The sequence below is a fragment of the Nuphar pumila genome, chromosome 6 (genome assembly GCF_984573655.1).
Source record: "Nuphar pumila chromosome 6, dmNupPumi1.hap1.1, whole genome shotgun sequence".
Classification (NCBI taxonomy): domain Eukaryota; kingdom Viridiplantae; phylum Streptophyta; class Magnoliopsida; order Nymphaeales; family Nymphaeaceae; genus Nuphar; species Nuphar pumila.
Genome location: NC_143254.1, coordinates 122,721,731 through 122,742,413, shown reverse-complemented (window position 1 = coordinate 122,742,413; position 20,683 = coordinate 122,721,731). Strand labels below are relative to the sequence as shown.

The following is a 20,683-nucleotide window of genomic DNA, read 5'->3' as shown; positions in this document are numbered from 1 at the left end:
TCCTCCTTTAGAAAGGGCAGGAATCGTGCCCTAGGCACGATTCATGCTCTTTCCTTCTTTTAAAACAAAACAGCCCGATATAGGGTTTTAAAAACCCTATCGGGTTACGGATCCGGGTCAGGTTCGACCCGGGTCCAAGAGCTTTCAATTTTTTTTTTAAAATTAAAATTTATTTTTTTTCTTTTCGTAACCTACCTGCTACAGGGGACATGACTTGGGTCCGAACCCGGGACCCGGTGCATGTTCACCTGATTACTAGGATCCACAAGTTTGAACCCGCAACCCATTGCAAAGTGGATCCATAGGCTGGGTCCAAATGGATCCAGCTATGAATCCCTTGCATAATCTTATAAATCTTTTTATTGATTTATTAAAATTACACACATGTATATATATATATTTTAAATATAATATAATTTACATATGGATCCTTTATGGATCTTGGATCCGAAACTAGATCTAGGCCCAATTTGCATAATTTAACTTATTTTAAAATAAAAATTTCGGGTTTTACAAATTTTCCGGACCAGCGATCCTGTATTAAACATTTATCACAAGAGAATTTAATATCGCAACCATGGTCTGAGAGTTGAGAAACAGAGAAAAGGTTTAAGTTTAGTTTAGGTATAAATCTAATTTTTGGAATAAAAAAATCTTGAGTTTCAAAATTACCTATTCCTTTAATTTTAAGAGAGGTTCTATCCGCAGTGGAAACAAAAGAGGGAGAAACATTTTTTGAGTAATCGGAAAGCGAAAACATGTTTGGGGATATATGAAAAGATGCACCGGAGTCCAAAAGCCAAGAGACTTTACCTGGAAAAGATGAAGTAGACACGGCGGCACCGGAGGTAGCTCCCTTGAGGAGAGGTTGAAGGGCTTCCACTATTTGATTTATAGAGAGTGACCCACTTGATGATGCCTCCTCCTTTTGTGGTACACCGGTGGTAGCCATTGCGAGAAGCTTTTTTCATTTGGGACATATGGGTTTGATATGTCCGGGTTCTTTAAAAAAATGACAAATAATTTTGCTATAGTCCCTTTTTCCTCTTTGCCCAGCATTTTCACCTTGATTTTGTGGTTTAAAATGAGGGGGACGATAGGTTTTTACATTGTTCTCGGGTCTTGATACGACATTGACCTCATTACTTTCTTCATAATTACAAGGAACCATAAGAACACTTGATCCTTGTTTACATAAACTCATACGAGTCTCCTCACCACTTAATTTGGTGAGTACATCTTCAAGAGAGGGAGGAGTAAATGAGGATAGAAGAGAATACCTTATTTGCTCAAATTCGGGCCTTAGCCCATTCAAAAAATTGTTGAACCGATCTTCTTCAAGTTGCCTGTGACGGAGTTCAATAGCCTCTCCACTCCATTTTGGTTCAAGCATGGCAAGCTCATCCCAAATAGAGGAAAGATCGGCAAAATATTCCCTAATAGTCATTTCACCTTAAGTAAGAGAGAGAGCCTTCTTTTGAAGATAATACTTATGAGATAGATCCCTCGATGTATACATTTTCTCAAGATAGTGCCAAGCTTCAGATGCCTTTTTGAACTTAATAATGTTGGCATTAATCTTAGTTTCAACGGATGAAAAGAACCAAGAAAGAATGTTGAAGTTCTTCATTTGCCATTCATCGTGCTTCTTAGAATACTCTTCAAGAGCTTTAACCCTTTCTTCTCCTTCAAGAATCTTGATTTCACTTCCGTTACCACAGTTATTTTGGGTTCCGGTTCTGGAATTGTGCCTTGCACATAACCCCATAGCCCCTTCCCTTTTATGTGAGCCTCCATGTTTCCGGCCCAAACATGATAGTTGGACCCATTTAATTTGAAGTCAAGAGTAAAATGAGACTCTTTTTCGCCCATTATGAAGTAAAGAGGAAGGGAGAAAGGGCGTACCAACACAATATTTCAAATGCTAGCTTGCGCAAGATTCTTCTAAAATATTTGAGAAGTAAGATCCACCACTTCAACCTCCAAAGATTCGAAGGCACGCTTTTCGAGGCACTTGAAAGAAGAGAATCCCACAATCCTCTATCACCAACCAAGCTTTGATACCATGTGAAAATGTCTATGAAGAGACAATACGCATACAAGCATAAATACTTTATAAAAGAAGTGCACGAAGACACTCTCACAACACTTGAACAAGATACACAAAAAGCGTAAAAATAGCAAACATGCAATAGTGCATGCATTTCATAAAAAGGAGCAAATGCTTGAGACTCTCAAGCTTGAAGAATTACAAGGGGGAACACCCCTATTTATACAAAAGCAAAGAGGTGCAAAGGGGGGGCTCCCAAAGGAGTCGTTGGGGAGCCCCCAACGACTCTATTGGGGGACCCCCAATGCACCTTTATACAACAACAACAACAACAACTACGCCTTCATCCCAAAACAATTGGGGTCGGCGATATGAACCAACAAAGAAAATCATTCTGGGTCTTCCACATGAATCCTTCTCCTCCATTCATTTCTATCCAATGCCATGTCCTCGGTGAGGTTCAAAGCATTCATATCCTTTCCTATCACCTCCATCCATGTCTTTCTAGGCCTACCCCGACCTCTTTTAACTAATATATTTTCCCATTTCTCTATCCTTCTAACTGGAGCATCATTAGGCCTTCGTCGAATATGTCCAAACCACCGTAAACGATTCTCTCTCATCTTATTTTCAATGGGTGCAACGCCTACCTTCTTACGTATCTCCTCGTTCCGAATCTTATCTTTTATTGTATTTCCACACATCCATCTCAGCATACGCATCTCAGCTACACTCATTTTTTGAATATGATGTCTCTTGGCAGCCCAACATTCCGTACCATATAGTAAAGCGGGCCTAATAGTCGTCCTATAAAACTTTCCCTTCAACCGCAATGGCATTGTACGATCGCACAACACTCTAGTTGCACTCTTCCATTTCATCCACCCAACCTTTATCCTATGATTTACATCTCCATCAATTTCTCCATACTTTTGAATGATAGATCCCAAATATTTGAAAGAATCATCCACCGGTATTTCTTGCTCACCAAGCTTCACTACACTCCCATCTCTATTTCGTTGCTTACTAAATCGACATTCCATGTATTCTGTTTTACTCTTACTCAACTTAAAACCTCTTGCTTCCAATGTCTGTCTCCATAATTCTAACTTAGCATTAACCCCAGCTCTAGACTCATCAATCAAAACAATATCATCAACAAACAACATACACCACGACACATTCTCTTGAATTGATCTCGTAAGCTCATCCATCACTATAGCAAATAGGAAAGGGCTTAAAGCAGATCCTTGATGTAACCCAACTGTTATAGGAAAATTGGTTGTCACCCCTCCACAAGTGCGGACATTGGTTACTACTCCTTCATACATATCTTTAATTATACTAATGTACTTGAGAGAAACACCTTTCTTCATCATTGTCCACCAGAGAACGTCCCTAGGTACTCTATCGTAAGCCTTCTCCAAATCAATAAAAACCATATGCAAATCTTTGTTCCTCTCTCTATTTCTCTCAATAAGTTGTCTAAGAAGATGTATAGCTTCCATAGTAGATCTTCCAGGCATAAAACCAAATTGATTCTTCGATATCATGACAACCTTCCTCAACCTAGACTCAATCACCCTCTCCCAAAGTTTCATAATATGACTCATGAGTTTTATACCAATGCACCTTTATGAAAACAAAAATAAAAAAATAAAAAATAAAAGAAATACAAAATACAAAAATAAATTACAACATATTCCCAAATGGAATATGCGCAAGATAGGAAATTACAAGAATACCCTTTTCGAGTAAGAAAATAAAATATGTATAAATATATATATATATATATATATATATTTATATATGTAGACATACATATACATATAATATATTATATGTATATGTATCTCTATGTATATAAGTATATATATTTATACTTACAACAAGGTTTTGGAGATACATTTTAACACCTACATCCTATGGTTTTTTTTCCTATGGCTAATGGTTAAATTTTTCAGGTATTGGCTTTCTCGAAGTCACCTAGTTCTAAGCTCATTCCATCAATCCATTCGGGAATTTTCTTAGCTTCATTGTAGGTTGAGGGTTCATAAAAATAGTGAATGGACAAAAAACATGCTCTATATCTAGTGGAAAAAGTCTCATAAGACACAAATCTTTCAGGATGTCTAGAGGATCTACTAGATTTCCTAATACTAGATTATCCTAGATTTTGGTTCTGTGAATATCTATCAAGGGCACATTGGAGGATGATCCAGAGTTCTTTTGAAATAAATTTGAATATCACGATTCTAGGTATCATCCATGGGAACACCAAAGTCATCAATATGCATATCATCATTATCATGCATAATTTCTTCAGAGTTCTTCTTTGGCAATAAATCAAACAAAAAGAAATACTCGAAATGCTTTTCTAAGCATTTTCATTAGTGAAATTATTTTTTTTGTGTTGTGTTGTGTGTGCCCATAGTAGCTATTGTGTGCATGTGTTATGCTATTGAGATTGTTGTCACTTTGTATTATCTGTTGGTGAATTAGTGTTTATGCATTCCTTTTGTATTTGTGTTGATCCTTATTGGGATCCCTTTTGTATTTCCGCTTGTTTCATTACCTGGTATCAGAGCTTGAGGCTCTTGGGATTGTTTAAAGCTTATCCAAAAGTTTGTGATTGCAAAGGAAAGATTCACCACAAGCATTGTCTCTCTCGATTCAAATGGGCGAAAAAGAATCCATGACGGTGATTGTGTAAAGTCCTCGAATTTTCAAGATTTTTCAGAAATAATAAGGGATTATTCTCGGTATTTTATGAGAAATTCATCGATAGTTATTTAATCGATGAACTTTTGGATGTTTATCAAGTTATTTAACTTATACGAGCTTTTTAGACACTTTTGGATCTGGATCTCGATAGGGGATCCACGAGGATCGACCCCCATGGGACCCAGTTCAAGTCATTCATTTGACATATGTAGTATCCTTAAATCAATCAGGATCCAAAAAGGTGATCCATATGGATTTGGAGTCCAGTATTGAATCCATTAATAAGGATTCATGCTCAAAACATGCGAAGACCTGGTTATATATATATATATATATATATATATATATATATATATATATATATTAAAACTAATACATAGATACATGTGTTTGGATCCAAGATCCAAAAGAGACAAATATTTGTCTCATGTAAAATATTTGGGGTTTGAGTCCATGCAGACCCAAACCGATTAAAAACACAAGCAACAATACACGGGTTGGAATTAGAATCCAATCTTCAATCTTTTCTTAAACTTAATGCTTTATGGCTGTTTTTAGATTGGGATTTTCGTAAGATCCAAATCCAAAACAACTCTCATATATATATATATATATGTATATATAAAATTGGATTGAGTTGGGTCTAACCGGACCCAACCCAATTCAATTCTTTGACACAAACCCGCGCCTTTAAAAGCTTGCAAGGGTGAGGGACTCACCCGTGCGCTCTTCCTCCTCCACTCTCTCTGTCTCCCTGTCTTTCTCCCTCTCCCCTGTATTTTCTCGGCTGGCTGCCGATGACCTTCCAGTCGTCGGCGTCCTCGCCTGACGCCTCGCCTCCTGCTGCTGCTCCCTTTCCACGGCCTCGCTTCCCGATGACCACTGATCGTCGGCAACCTTGTAGCGCCGACGTCACCTCCCTCAAACCCTCCTGTTAGCAGCCGGCGATTTTTGTACACTCCCGATCGCCCGTTCGCGGTAGAGGTTTGGTGGCCAGCAACATCTCCTTCTCGCAACAGCCGCAACCCCCAAGCGCCGGTTTGAGGTATGGGTCTCCTCTTTTGAAAATAGATGAGAAATCGAACTCCGGTTTGATTTTATGCTTTTTTTTCGGATGGAATCCAAGGATAAAACGTTTTCATGGTGGATTCTTCCACGAAGCATGGGGGATGACCCATGGATCGTCCCCATAGCTGTTTTTTTGCGTTTTATCATCCATTTAAAAGAAGAAGGAGATCTACATGGTCGGTCGTACAAAGCTTCATTCGGGGCCATGCCAATACTGGCATGAAAGCTGTTATTGTATGAAAACTCTGCAAGCTTCACATGTTTGCCCAATCGCCTGCCTAATCTAAAGCACACGCTCTCAGCATATCTTCGAGCGTCTGGATTGTGCGCTCCGTCTGTTCATCCGTCTGTGGGTGGAAAGCAGTACTAAACTTCAACGTAGTGCCTAAAGCCTTCTAAAGCTTGCGCCATAATCGAGATGTGAAACGCGGGTCTCGATCTGACACTATCGAACGCGGCACCCCGTGAAGTCTAACAATCTCATCCACATAGAGATCGGCTAAACTCTCCAAACTCTGGCTGATTCTAAAAGAAAGAAAAAATAAAATAAAAGCATAAGCTTCTAATATGCTGACACTTATACATGGGCGAAATTATTGAAATACCCCTCATGGGTAAGAATGTATATTTATGTACATTGACATATAATTTAACATCCCCGTGTCGACACGTGTCAACACCCGGACACCTCATTATATCCTCCATACATACAAGTTTGTATTCAATATATAATTTATAATTATATTTTCAGTATATAATATATATTTTAGATGTCGCATATATATTTAGATTATATTCAGTTTATTTTGAATTTATTTTGTATTTATGTGATATTTAATATATATACATACATATAAGGCCGTGTCCCCGTACCCACATTTTTTGGAATTGCAGTGTCGTACCCTCCGCATCCGCACCCACACCCGCACCCGCACCCGCACTCGCACCCGCACGCAGGTGACATAGCAGTAGAGCAAAGTGGCATGCAAATACTGATATTACATTATTATGCTTTCATTGTTGGCAATCTGCCATTTGAGTGATATGTTGCATGCTAGAGTTTGTGTACACCTGCTTATTTGGTTATTGTTCTTGTTAATCAAATCTTCTAGAAGATGTGCCTGAGGCTGTTGACTTGTTTCATGTGTTACACTTTCTTAGGAGAGACGTTAAGGAAACACTTCTGTTGATGGTCCATGATGTCGATTTTGAATGCAACCTTTGGGATGACTCTGCAAAAATCATTTGTTCAATAAACTCATTGCAGATGGTTGATCCATGCAACAAGAATGTGTGGTTGTTTGATAATAACAAGGTTCGATTTCTTTTTATTTTTACTTTTCCATATTCATGAATGTAAGACATGTTAGATTATATTTCCAGATACCCACTTTCACTTAGTATGGTGGGAATTCTGTAGATTGCATACGAGGAAGGTTCCCCCACTGATAAGCGGCCCTTTGTAAATGCTCAAATTGAAATTTCTTCGCTCAATCATGATCTTGAGTTGTCAATAAAGGTGAAGTTTTTCTTTATAAGGAAATATTGTTAAAGAATCTCCAGTGGTCAGCATTTTTTTCTTTAAATTTTCTTTAAATTTTCTATGGATGTTTTGCTTGATCAATGAATGGTAACAAGATTTTTATTGTTATCAATAGGTTGAACTTCTACCTTTTGAAGTTGTTTATGATTCAGATTTTTTGACGACTCTTCTGCATTTCAGTCATGTATTTGGATGTTTTCAATCTCATAATGACGTGGTAATCCCTCCGCTCAACTTTTGATGTTTTCACTTTGCTTGTTTGCGGTTTTAGTTTTGTTGTGTGTAATGCTCTCATTGGGAAGATTGTTTTACTGTTTATAGTTGTAATGGGAACTGAGTGCAAGATTGGTTTTTATGCATTGCTCTTACCTGAAGTTCTGGAAGATTGGAATTATTCAATGTTTATGTGTTTCTAGAGCTATTGATTTCTTTTATGCTAGAAGAATGGTCAGTTGCTAGACTAAATTGCAAATTAGCTTCAAGTTCGACATTCAGTGTTTGTGTCTATAGTGTATATACTCTGTTGTTGCTTTTGGGTGTACTTCAATCTTCAGTTGCATTGTTTATGTATTCTTTGTATTTGTTTCAGAGGCTAGATTTTGTAGTATCTATTCCCTGTATATATTGTACATATTCTGTTCTATGTTCTCTCATGATTTAATGAAGGATTGTTTCTTTCTCATTTTTCTTCCTAAGAACTTATGCTGTCAGAGCTGAGTTCCTAATTAGTGCCTGGCCTTATTTAGGTTGTCAAAACAACAGGCCTGCAAGATAAAGGAGTGCAGGCTGAATAACCAGGCATGTGACATTCAGTTCAGGCGACATTTAAATGATCAGGAGACTGCTGAATGGATTGAATCATGAAGGTGCTTGTTGATATTAAACCTCCAATGAATAAGGATGATGGGGTTTTCTGGTGCTGTAATACGTCAGACATTTTTTCGATTTCCTTCTTTTATAGATCCATGCTGGAACTTGGGGTGGAATGGTTCCCGGAAAAAGTTATATGAGGTCCTGGTCTGTCTGCTAGGACAAAAACATTTTTGTGGCTGATGACTTTAGGCAAAAGCCTAAATGTAGAGTAATCTGTGTTAGGATTTATAAATAAATACATATGTATGTATATATATTGTATTTTTAGCTTTAATTATTATTTTTTCATAATTTTAATGCCCTTAAAGGGCATTTTAGTCATTAGATGGCTAGCTGTTAGGCTTAGCTAATAACTAGTCTAGCTAGCTGTTAGGACTAGCCTAACGGCTAGCCTTTCTTCCTCTTTGTGTATATATTGGGGACTGAGCATTTTATCAATAATAAATTGTTATGTTTGTATAGTCTATCTTATTCACTTTATGGTTTGTAATTATATGCACTTGTGCTTTTGTGCGTGCCATTGATTGCTTATGTGTTGTTGCCATAGTGGCTTTGTGATTTTACATTCTTGGAGACATATCATTGTAACGAAATATGCAGAAATACAAAATAAGGGTCTCTAAAGGCTTATAAGATCATAAACACAAAGTGCACATGCACATACACAAGTCCGACTAAGGGATAATACAAGAGCACAAAGGCACTACACAAGCACTAAGTGCATTCAAGGCATCAAAGAACTAAAGAAAGGAACACAAAAATATAAAAAATATTCATCTTATTGAGCATGAATACTTAAGAGAAGCATTATCTTACAAAGAGGACAAAAGCTCTATATATAGAGCCAAGATGGACATTTTAGAGAGGTATTCACTGTTTGAACAATCATATTTATGACTTTTGGAACAGTCCAACAGCTAGTTGGACAGTCATATTGTAACGTCTGTGAAAAAAAAAAAAATCAGTGTCAGACACGTGCCCTGCACGCGTCAGACACATGTCACAGTCGGTCCGTCGTGTCGGACCCGGATCCGAGCTGGACCCGGACTCGAACTCGGACCCGGCTTCTCGAACGATCGAGAAGCCTGTGACTTTAAGTCACAGGCGTCTCGGGTGAGGGGCAAAACCCCTCGCCCGATCTCCTCTGCTCCGTCTCCCTCGCACTGCTGCCGGCGACTGGAGACGTCGACGAGAAGCTCCGTCCGGTCACCTTCTCTCAGTTCGACAGGCTTCCCGACGACGCAAACACCCCCCTCGCTGTCTCTTGTGTCGCAGGACGCCGGCGACTCACCGCCGGCCACCACCCTTGTCTCGGCTGCTGCAGGCATCGATGGCAGCCGTCGGCGATCTTTGACAGCCGACATCCTCAACCACCGATGACCTCTAAGCTTCGGCAACGCCACCACCCTCCGTCCGGTGGCCTCAGCCGGCAGCGGCCTTCGAGCATCGTCGACTCTCCTGTCGGCGACCATCTCCACCTCCCGACTGGCGGTCGGCTACGCCAGTACCCCACTCCGACTCCCCCGTTGCGGTCTTCCGAGGTATAAACATCTTCTCCCCTCTTCTTTGCTTCTTTTCTTCTCTGTGAGGGGTCGATCGACAGGGGGGCTGAGCCCCCCTGTCATCGTCTCTCATCAGCAGGGGGGTTCCACCCCCTGTCGCTTTTTGTTGTTTTTGGCAGGGGGTTCTGCCCCCTGCCTCCTGAAGTCCTCTGTTAGGGGGCTCTGCTCCCTACCCCCATCTTGTGTTCGGCAGGGGGCTTCGCCCCTGCCTTGTGTTTCTCGGTAGGGGGCGAGACCCCCTGCCTTTGTTGTGTTTCTCGGTAGGGGTCGAGGCCCCCTGCCTTTGTTTCGTTTCTCGGTAGGGGGCTTCGCCTCCCCTGCCTTTGATTTGTTTTAGCAGGGGGTGCCCCCTGCCTTCAGTTGTTGTCCTGGCAGGGGGCGGAGCCCCCCCCTGCTCTCCTGTTGCTCCTCGGCAGGGGGTTCTGTCCTCCTGCCTCCTGCGTTTTGCCGGCAGGGGGCGAAGCCCCCCTGCTTTCCTGTTTTTGAGCAGGGGCTTGCCTCCTGCGTTTCATTGTTCTCCGGCAAGGGGCTTTGCCCCCTTGCATTGTTCTTGCTGTCGGCAGGGGCAGAGCCCCTGCCTGTTTCGTTCTCAGCAGGGGGCACAACCCCTGTCTCGTGTTCTGACAGGGGGTGTTCCCCCCTGCCTTGTTGCGGCAGGCGTGGTAGGGAGCCTCTGCTCCCTCCCGTGCCTTTCTTTGTGCTGGCAGACAGGGAGCTCCTGCTCCCTACCTCTGCTGTTGCTGCCAAGCAAGGCTGAGGCCGCTGCCTCTGGCACCCTTGTCTGCAGGATGTAGAGTTCTTGCATCTGCCTCCTGCAGGCAGGAGGCCTTGCTGCGTCTGTTGTTTCTCGTTTATCTTACGACATATACTAACGTTCTAAGCTGTCCAGATTGAACGGTGGATCTAGCTCGCCTTCTGTGGCTCAAGCTCTTGTTTGCCTACGCTGCATGCGTACGAGGACCGACAACCCCTTAAGGTAGGGGATTCTTGCGTGAAAGGAAAATGAACTGATAAATGCTAAAATAAGAAAAGATAACTAAAAGAGGATGATATATGTATACGTATAATATATATACGTATGTCTTTACCTTCAAGGACGCGGTTTCGCGATCCTTGTCCTCTTTACTTTTTCGCACTTTCCTTTCTGTTGCCGCCGCGCTATATGTGCCTAGGCTTTTCATTCCTGTCTTTACATTTCATGTCTTTTAACTCAAGGACGCGGTTTCACGATCCTTGTCCTCTCTACTTTCTCGCACTTTACTTTTCTGCTGCCCCGCGCTTTGCGCCATGACATTTACTTGTTTATGTTTGCCTTGTTCTCTAGGATGCAATCCTGGTCCTTCTTTACGTTCATGCACTTTACTTTCTTGCATTTACTTGTTGCCCCCGCGCTTTATGCGCCATGACCTTGCTTCTTGCTTTATTCTTCGTACTTTACTTTTCTGTGCTGTCGTGCTTGCTCTTGCACTTACCTTTTGCATATGTTCATCCTTACCTTGCTGTTGCCTTTGTGAATGTATTCTTATATCTGTCGTATGTTTCTTTACTTGCTTACGCTTATCGTTATTTGATGTGCAACCCCATGCCTCGTGAGTCGTCCTTTACACTTGCGTAGTCAGTGTAGGATCTCATACCTCGTGTGTAGCTCTAGCGTTCTACCCTCGCGGTGTAGCTTCACCCATCGAGTCTTGCCCCTCGATTTATCATTGTATTAGTATGTGCACGGGTTTGCCCCTTGTCAGCTTGCACTCTCTAGTGTAGCTTCGAGTGTATAGTGTATATCGTTTCACTTGTCTTAAAGGTCACGACACACACTTATGCACTTCGGTTCTCCAAAGATGATGGTCTTAGGTGCAAACCTATTTTCAAGAATGTATAGCTTGTAAAGCAGAGATAGCAGCCGGATCTTTAGGAGCCTGTGCACGAGTAGGGCGGGAATCCTATTGAGGTACATGCGTCATCGCTAGATCGGCGTTGCATCACTTCTGATGCAAGACCTAGTTCTAGGCTTTCTGGTTCAACCCAGATAGTAGCACCTTCGTTCCTTCGTGAATGTATTGTTGTTGGATTTCTTACAAGGAATCTATGCTCCTCCTCGTGTAGTTGTTCTCTTAGTCACGTACGACATATTTAAACTACGAAGAGTAGGACGAGAGGTCTGTAGTAACCTCTAAACGTGTATTGACACTTTAAGTTAATCCTGTTATGTTGATTTCGCCTAATAGGCAGAATGCTTGCGATCTATGTGTAAACATACCAAATTTTTACCTTCATCCAGTGTTTGTCCATTTCATAAGTCATCACAGATCATTGCATGTCATTGCACGTATTCTGCATAGCATTGTATGACATTGTATCTCATTTTCGAGATCCAGCACTCCTATTTCAAAACATTCAATCCAGATTTGAATTTTAAAGCTTTATTCCAAAATCAATTTCAAAACCTGGGTTTTTATTCAATACTTTGTCATTTTCCAACCCCAGGACTTTATATTTCGAAATATTTTCTCAGAAAACAATCTGGATTCCTTTCAAATTCAAACTTTAATCGATTTCAATTCACAGATGAGACCCATTTAGAGGGTGTCGCTTCTGAATTCCTCTATTCATCAAATTTCCCAAAATTTTGAAAGTTTCAGTCCGATCAGGACTCTGTCTCAGAGTCCTGATCCGGTCAGGAGTCTGTTTTAAGGTCAGTTTTACTTCCATTTTCAATTTTTTCCGTTTGCTTTCAAAATTTAGGTCATTTTACAGAGTCCAGTTAGTTCAGGACTCTATTTTAGAGTTCGGTCGAGTTAGGAGTCTAACCCTGACTGTGTTCTTTGACTTATTTCATCATTTCTTGATAAAATCTTTTAAAAATTCTTTCATTTGGCTTTTAAAATCTAAAATCTCAGAGTCCTAAGAGTTCAGGACTCTAACCCGGAGTTCCAGTTCGCTTGAGACCCTATTTTCAAAGATCTTGAATTTCAAATGTCAATTTTAACCCTTTTTCAAAGCCAGTTTCAGTGTTTATTTCAAAAATGATCAAAATTCGATGTGGGCCCACTCGGTTGGCACCATATCCAGAGGAATTCTAACTCAGTTAGGACCTTATGCCATTTCAAAAATCCTAATTTTAAGTTTACTTTTGAAAATCTTTTGAAAGCTCCTTCAATTTCAAGTTTTAAAATCGCTTTTTGAAAAACTCAATTTCAAGTTAGTTGATGTCTTGGTTAGTGTTAGAGGTTTAGAAGAGTCAAAACCATTTTGAAAAACTCATTTTTGAAAGTTAGTTTTTAAAACTAGTGTTTTTAAAGGTTTTTAAAAGTGTTTTAAAAACCCAATGTGAGAGAATGCCAAGTGGCACCACATTTGGGGATTCTTAGGTTTAGCTAGGGGTTAATTAGGAACTATTTAGGATAATTTAGACTAAGGGCATATAGGTAACTCCACCCAAAAATCGCCCCCCCTTTAGAGTCCAAAATTTTCAAAATTGTCAATTTTTAAACCTATTTTTTTTATTATAAATAGAGGCATAAGGAGGGTCGATTTTCCCATCTCTCTCCTATTGAGTTCTTGGAGCTTTTCTCTCCTCTCCAGCCCTTCCTCCATTGCAGTAACCTCAAGGTAATGTTTTTCTTTAATTTTTAGTTTTTATTTAATGTTTTTCATTGTTTTAAATCAATTTTAGCCATTGGTGTCATCCCCTTCATGGATTAAACCATGGATTCAACCACAAGAACCATCAAGAATCAGCAAGAACAATCTAAGAAGGTGATCTAACCCTGTTTTGGATGATTTACAGAGATTTTAATCCATTAGAATTGATTTAAATATGATTCTTTGCATTATTAACCAATAAAATATATGATTTACCCTTTTTAATGGGTTAAATCTATGTTTTAAAGGTGATATCAAATTCCAGCCATTGATTCCCTGTTTTTAATTTATTTTCATGGTTTATTCATGTTTGTTTTACGTTCTACAGCATAAAAATAATTTTTATTTACTCTTTTATGGTTTATTTTATTTATTTACATTAGTTAATGCATGGTTTTTCAAGTTTCTTAAATTTCTGTGTGTTTTAGGTTTAGAACAGTAAAGATAATGTTATTTTGGATTGAAGTTCTCATTGTTTATTTCTGATATGTGGTGCATGCATGAGTTATTGAGTTACTGTAGAAAAATCAGAGGTTTTGGATCTCGGGAACCCTTTCAAAAAAATCAGACATCAAATCGGGTTTTTAAAGCTTTAAAATCGTGGTTAAAATCAAGAAGGTAACTTGCTGTTATGATATTTCTCTCATCTTATATCCGATTTTAGATCTGTAAAGTACTATGGATTCACATTGAATAGATCTGTCTGCTGTGAAATTTTCGGATTTTTTGATCACTGTTTAGTATTTTTCCCTATTTAGAGAATCCTTTTTTAAATTTAAAACTCGTTAGGGTTTACCAAAACCCTAATCAGACTTGTGTTAGTCATAAATCCCAAACCACAAATCCGATTTTAGATCTGTAAAAAGTGAGTATTGTTATTTTTCTGTCTACTGTTCATCACTAAAATTTCAGAAATTTTTGTTTAGGATTGCTATTTATGTCTGTATTTTCAATCTGGAATAGCTGTTTTAATCCCTGTTAAAAGTGATATATTTTAGCTCAGATTGTCGGAAGGGTTTCTCCCTAACCGGAGATGCTTTTTCCGATCTGTAAATTGGGAAATCTCTGTTTTTCTTCTTAGTTAGTCTTTGTAAAATTTCATAAATTTCCATGGAGATTTGATCCCTGATTCAGGTCTTGGATTGAAACTGGTTGGTGAATTAGGTCAAAAATAACATATTTTTAGGGTTTAATGCAATTTTCGGATTGATTTAATGTCAAAAATTTATTTTTATAATTCCAATTCGACATTAGAGTTATAAAAAGTGCAGGTACCAATTTTTATGGATTTTGGAATCCATTTGATGGCTGAATTAAGCAAATTGCAAAACCGGGTTCCTGAAAGATCCAAAAACACTGCTAAAATCACAGTTTTTGTGATATTATTGGATTTTCGTGCATAAGCATATATTTTTAGGGTTTTATTATGTTCATAATCATGTTAGGATGCTTTAGGTTTAATTTTGTGCTCATTTGATTTCATTTAGTGCATAAAACCTAAGTTTTTACCAAAATCTATTTCTAAAAACCCTGATTTCAAGGCCATAGTCTTGCTATCGGGGGCAATTTGGTCATTTGACCTAAATTTCGAAATCCCTAACCCTAATTTTCATATATTTAAGCATGTCACATCATATTTAGCTTAGTTTATTTCATCTAAACTTCAAAACTTGCATTTTATCAAAATATCTTTTTAAAAACCCTAATTTCAAGGCCACAGTCTTGTTATTAGGGGTATTTTGGTCATTTGGACCCCAGTTTCGAAATTTCATATTTTATCTTCCTTATTTATTCAATTTTATTTCATACTTTATCATTTTGATTTAAGGGAATCATGGCAAAAAGGCTTATATCTAGCAAAATCCATTAATTTCTAGATATTACTGGATAAATCTAGAAAAACCAACATATATTCATTAACCAAGTTTTCTAGTTTTGCAGGTATATTGAAGTCTTTATTTTTCTTGTATTTAAATTTTAATAGTGATGTAATTTGTAATTAAACTTTGGAATAAGAATTTATATTTCCTGCTTAGATTAGGATGCATTGCATATAGTTTATTTTTTTATAATGTTAATGTGTGATGGATGATGATTCATGCATATTTTTACAAATTCACCATGGTCTTCACGAATGGCACATACACTAGCTTTTATGAAGTTTATAAACTTGGTGGAATTTGTATTTATGGCCATAGTCAGAATATGAATGATACTTAGATTTATGATCTTCACATTAGCCACATTCAGCCTACACTCTTAGGCTAACTTCAAAAATGCACTGCATTTCTCAAAAATACAAAAAAGTATTTCTCAATTCCTCAAATCCATATTCATCCATTTCATGCATTTGCCAATTCAAATTTCAATTCAAAGAATTTCATTTTCTCAAAATTTTCTAAGTCATAGGGAGAAATCGATTTTCTCAGAATATGAAAATCTTAAAGTATGTTTCAAGTGTTTCTCAAAATTCAAAATTCGAAAATTCAAGTTATATTTTCAAGTTCAAAGTTGGAATTCAGAAAAACCAAGTTCTCTCAGAATTGATTTTCATAAAATCTCAAGATTTCCCTAGAAATCGATTTTTACTTTTCTCAGAAATATTTTCCAAGTCCTAATTCACGATTTTCCATGTGATATCATTTCCAAGATTTACATTTTCTTAGTATTTCTAAGTATTTCAAAGCAAACATCATGTTTTCAAATGTGCATTTTCTGAAAATTCATAGCACATGCCTGATTCTATGTGCATTTAGAAATTAGAATATGATTTAGACAAGTTGAATAGAGTAGAGCGTAAGATTGATCCTTGGTTCAATTACCCCTGTTAAAGGTGGCAGGAACGGTTGAACCTCGTACCGACAGGCGAGTCCCATTCTACGGAATTTTCCCGCATTTTAAAACGGAGGCGAGTTATTTTCAAAAACTTTTTCAAAGGTCAGTTTGATTTGCAAAAGTAAAAATTTTGCGATGATAACACCATGTCACACGGACTCGACTCCAAGGTCGCCGCACCCGCGTCGACACGCACCGACACGGGTGCGGCTCAGACTCGGTCAACCCGACCCTGGGTGTGGTCAACGCACCCAGGGTCATTTTGGTCTATTTTTTGGAATTTTTTTTTTTGAATTTTTTTTTAAATTTTTTCTGGGCTATAGCTGTAAGGAAAAAAACCCATCACAACTAAAAAACCTGTACACTTTCAAGTTTTAAGTACAGAATGGGCACAACTCAAGTTTTTGTGGTTTTTTCCTGTACGAAGAAAGTGAATTATTACAGTGTATGAAGAAAGTGCCCAAAAGTGAATTATTCCTGTATGAAGAAAGTGTACAGAATGCCTTCACAACTCATCACCTGTCCCCTAATGGGCACAACTTTGACCGAGTCTTATATATATATATATATTTTTTATTTTTTTTTAATATATATATAGCCGAGTCCCCGTGTCCAAAATTTTTGAAATTGCGCCGCACCCGTGTCGCACCAGCACCCGCACCCGCACCCATGTGACATAGCTTGCGATTGTCTAAAGGACCCGAGCACGATAAGTTGGAACTTGAATGAGTTCACCGTGGGCTTCTGTAAAGTAGATGCGTTGAGGGATTTCCTGCGAGAGATCCGTACCCCTCTCATCGTAGTTGTACTTTTGAGCAGGTATGTTGCGTACTACGATAAATAGGATAAGAGGTCTATGTCTGCCTCGAACATGCAATAACATGCGTTTGAGATCACAAGAGTGATGTTTCTACCCTTATTACGGATTGACCCCTCTTATCGTGGTTGTACTTCTGAACAGGTACGTTGCGTACTGCGATGAGTAGGATGAAAGGTGTATGGTTGCCTCGAACGCGCAATGACGTGTATAATTTACATAAATGATAATCATGCGCCTTCACAGGCAAGATGCTCGATTGGGTTGAAAGACCAGATCATGTAGAATGAGACGACGGTTAAGAAACCCTCCGTCGTGCTCATTCAGGACGGTTCATCAAGAGAGAGGATGAATGGTACAAAACTCCGATGGACAGTCATTAATGACAAATCTCGGGCAAAGATCCGACTTCCCCAGTCATCGGAGGTTAGGGGAAATCGTTCAGGCCACTTCTGCAGAAGTTCAGATGCGCATCCATTGGGCCATTGTTTGCCTTTGGGGATTTACTCTCTTGGTCACTGGTCGTCCCCTTAGGAAGCGGATTCAGATAAGTCATTCGGGGTATAATAAAATACATAGCATAATGGACCCCCGAATCAATCTCGGCTGTTTCTACGTTTTGCCTTGTGCGTACTCACAACGGCCTGCTCATAATGAGACAAGATATAACTTATACACATGATCATGAGATATCGTGTTGTGACGTGAATTGATTGCTTGTCAGCTCGGTAGTTCGGTACGCTACTCATTGAGCTTTGTACGCTTGTCGAGGCGTTACTATAGTTGGTTAAACTGCTTACACAGTTTCTTGCTTAGTAGTAACTAGCTTCTCATACTAGTTAAATGCTTATCCTGTGTAGTTTATGAATTGCTTGTAATGCAATAGCTTGTGCCTTACACTTTTGTGTAGCTGCATGCCGATGGACTGAGCCATCCAATGATACTTGTATATATATTTCGAGCGTTGTTATGAATACTTGTCTTATGCAATTGCTTTGCTTGACTGGTGGGTAGAGTTAGTTACTCTTCACCTATAGTATCTGTTGGATTGCTATAGTTGTTTGTTTAGCACTATGATCCTTATTGCTCTTGTACGTAGCTGTTTGCTTTACTAGAGCTTTGCTTACTCCACAATACGTTTTGTTAGATCTGCTAGTCTTGCTTTTTCTTGCTTGATCTAGCGATTATCTTGCTTATTGTAGCTTTTGTTCTTTCTTGTCTTTTGCACCCCTACTAGTCTGTTGTGAGACTGACCCATTTCATGGACATGTGCTGGATAGGTTGAGACAGCTTGTGATGGCACGATGACGTGATGCATTCAAGGCAAGGCCCTTTCCTGACGTTGCGCTCCTGGGGACACTTTTGATATATGTGGTATAAAGTTTCTTTGAAAACATCTCTTTTGATTAGAACTCTGGATTTCTAAAACTGTATTACCAAAACTTGGTTTTTCATTTCATTTCAATAAAATATATATTTGAATTGCAAATCGGTTTATAAGGGGAAGTCTGCATTTGTGTTGTAATGAGCCCAAAGTCTAGGGACTTGCTATTTTGAACCTGATCTTCCGCTGAACTTCTGTTTCAAACTTTGATAAATGATTGATTTCAAAGCTTTCAACCTTTCTTATAAAAGATTTCAAATCCATGATTTTGGGGCGTTACACATATAGACCCCCTACACTGTATACAATATGATGAGACAGGGAAACAACTGAGAACAGGACATTGACTTAGAAATACGTACCATATTGATGAGTTGGACCTTGTTCTCCACCATTTACTGCCTAGTCCCTCTATGAAATCCCCTTGAATGATTGAATTGATATTAAGCAATTCTTTATTTAGCATCTATACAAGGCACATAAAAGATATCATTGTACATGTTAACCAAATGTCTCTCTGGCATCAATTTATTTTTGGAATTTGGGGCCATGATGGCCTTCTTCTGTTCTCTTAAATGGCTTTGTTGGGATGGAATTCTTGGAATATGGGTCATATCCATGAATTGTTAGAGAATCTTTGGAGGGAACAGATCAAGAGACCTTTATCCATTTGTTGCTTTATCTTCTGTGGCAGGCCATGTGGCAAGTTTTATGTCTTCAATCTGAATTTGTGTGTGTAGAACTTGGTCTTTATATTCTTGAACTGATCTCTTGAATAATCCTTTAGGGAATATGTCAACTATTTGATTTTGTCCTCCAGTAAATTGTCTAATCTTCAGTTGATCCATTCCTTCCTCTAATGATAAAAAAGAAAGAACCAGTCTGAATGTGGCCCAGTAATGGAGATCGAGTTTCATATTTTAGTTGAAACCCACATATCTCTGGCCTGACTCGGGGTTGTGTTATTCCAGTTGGAGATATGTATCTTTAATTCCTGAATATCAAAATCTGATCCCTCATGTTTAAGATTCGAGGGATTCAAATGCAACCCCAAGTGTTTCCATAACTTTGGTTGTCATAGTAGTAGATCTTGTACTCTTAAGACTAACAACCAGTAAACATTAGTCTAGCTCCTGCCAAAGCGCTATGTTGACATTATTCCTTTTGTTTTTCAAATTCCTACTTGGTGAAATGAAAAATTCCCCATAGGGAGAGAGCATCTAGGTGCCATTTTTCCCGATCGGACTGCCAGCGAGTTTAACATATTAAAAAGCAAATAAGAATTAATTCATGTCTAAGGAATTAACTTTTTGATAAATGTAACAATCTTAAAAACCTTGCCATTTTTTGTTGTTTCTCTTGAGCTAATCATTGTGAAATGTGTGTCCATATTTTGGAAAACATAACATGTGTGTGGTACAATCTATGTCACATGGGTGCGGGTGCGGGGATGCGGCACTTCCAAAAAACCCGGGTGCGGGGGTGCGGCAGGGGCAAAAATGTAAAAATAAATAAATTATATATATATATATATAATTTTGAAGTTTTAACAGTTTAACATTTAACAGTTAACATTGTCATAAAATCATTCATCATGAATGCAGCTGAAATCTTCCTTACTGAGTTACAAACAATGCAATATGTCTTGTGATGTAATGGAAGCAGGTTACTGGTCTATGTTCTTTTAGTGAGACGTGAATTATATCGGATTTTTACGCATATTGCTCTTTTACACATCTATATATCTCTTTCAAATTGCAACAACCATCAAATCCAAATCCCAAAAAACAATAATATAAGAAACAAAACAGCATCAAACCAATAGTGGAATTACCCCAAATAACTACGGCAGGTATCTATAAAATCTCACTTGCCCTGTTTCTTACCTTCCGGTGCTTACAAGGTTTACACAAATATTAAAAGCAATCTCGAAAACTATAAAACCATATACACGATCACTTGGTTCTAGCAGGGGGAGCCCAAAAGAGAAGCAAAATCTTCACATTGTCATCAAGATTAAAGTGCCAAAAATGCTAACATGGTGATTTGGGTAATCGTGTATATGCACATAAGCAACAAATCAACAGTGATGAGTTCCAATTTGTTGAAGAAAACAATGTTTGATGCTATGTCACATGGGTGCAGGTGCGGGGATGCGGCACTTCCAAAAAACGAGTGAGAGGGG

General features: G+C 38.7%; 1 protein-coding gene across 4 annotated transcripts in view; it reads left to right on the top strand.

Annotated features, from left to right (window-relative positions):
* LOC149836000 (vacuolar protein sorting-associated protein, putative (DUF1162)) overlaps nt 1-20,683 on the top strand; it is a 208,730-nt gene that overhangs the window by 82,036 nt on the left and 106,011 nt on the right. For 3 of the 4 annotated variants that reach the window (XM_090008901.1, XM_090008904.1, XM_090008905.1), the window contains 3 exons: nt 7,004-7,157; nt 7,263-7,361; nt 7,501-7,602. In XM_090008901.1, coding sequence (XP_089865027.1) covers nt 7,004-7,157; nt 7,263-7,361; nt 7,501-7,602 — 355 coding nt within the window. The remainder of the gene's footprint in view (nt 1-7,003; nt 7,158-7,262; nt 7,362-7,500; nt 7,603-20,683) is intronic. The other variant, XM_090008902.1, reaches the window with a different exon arrangement.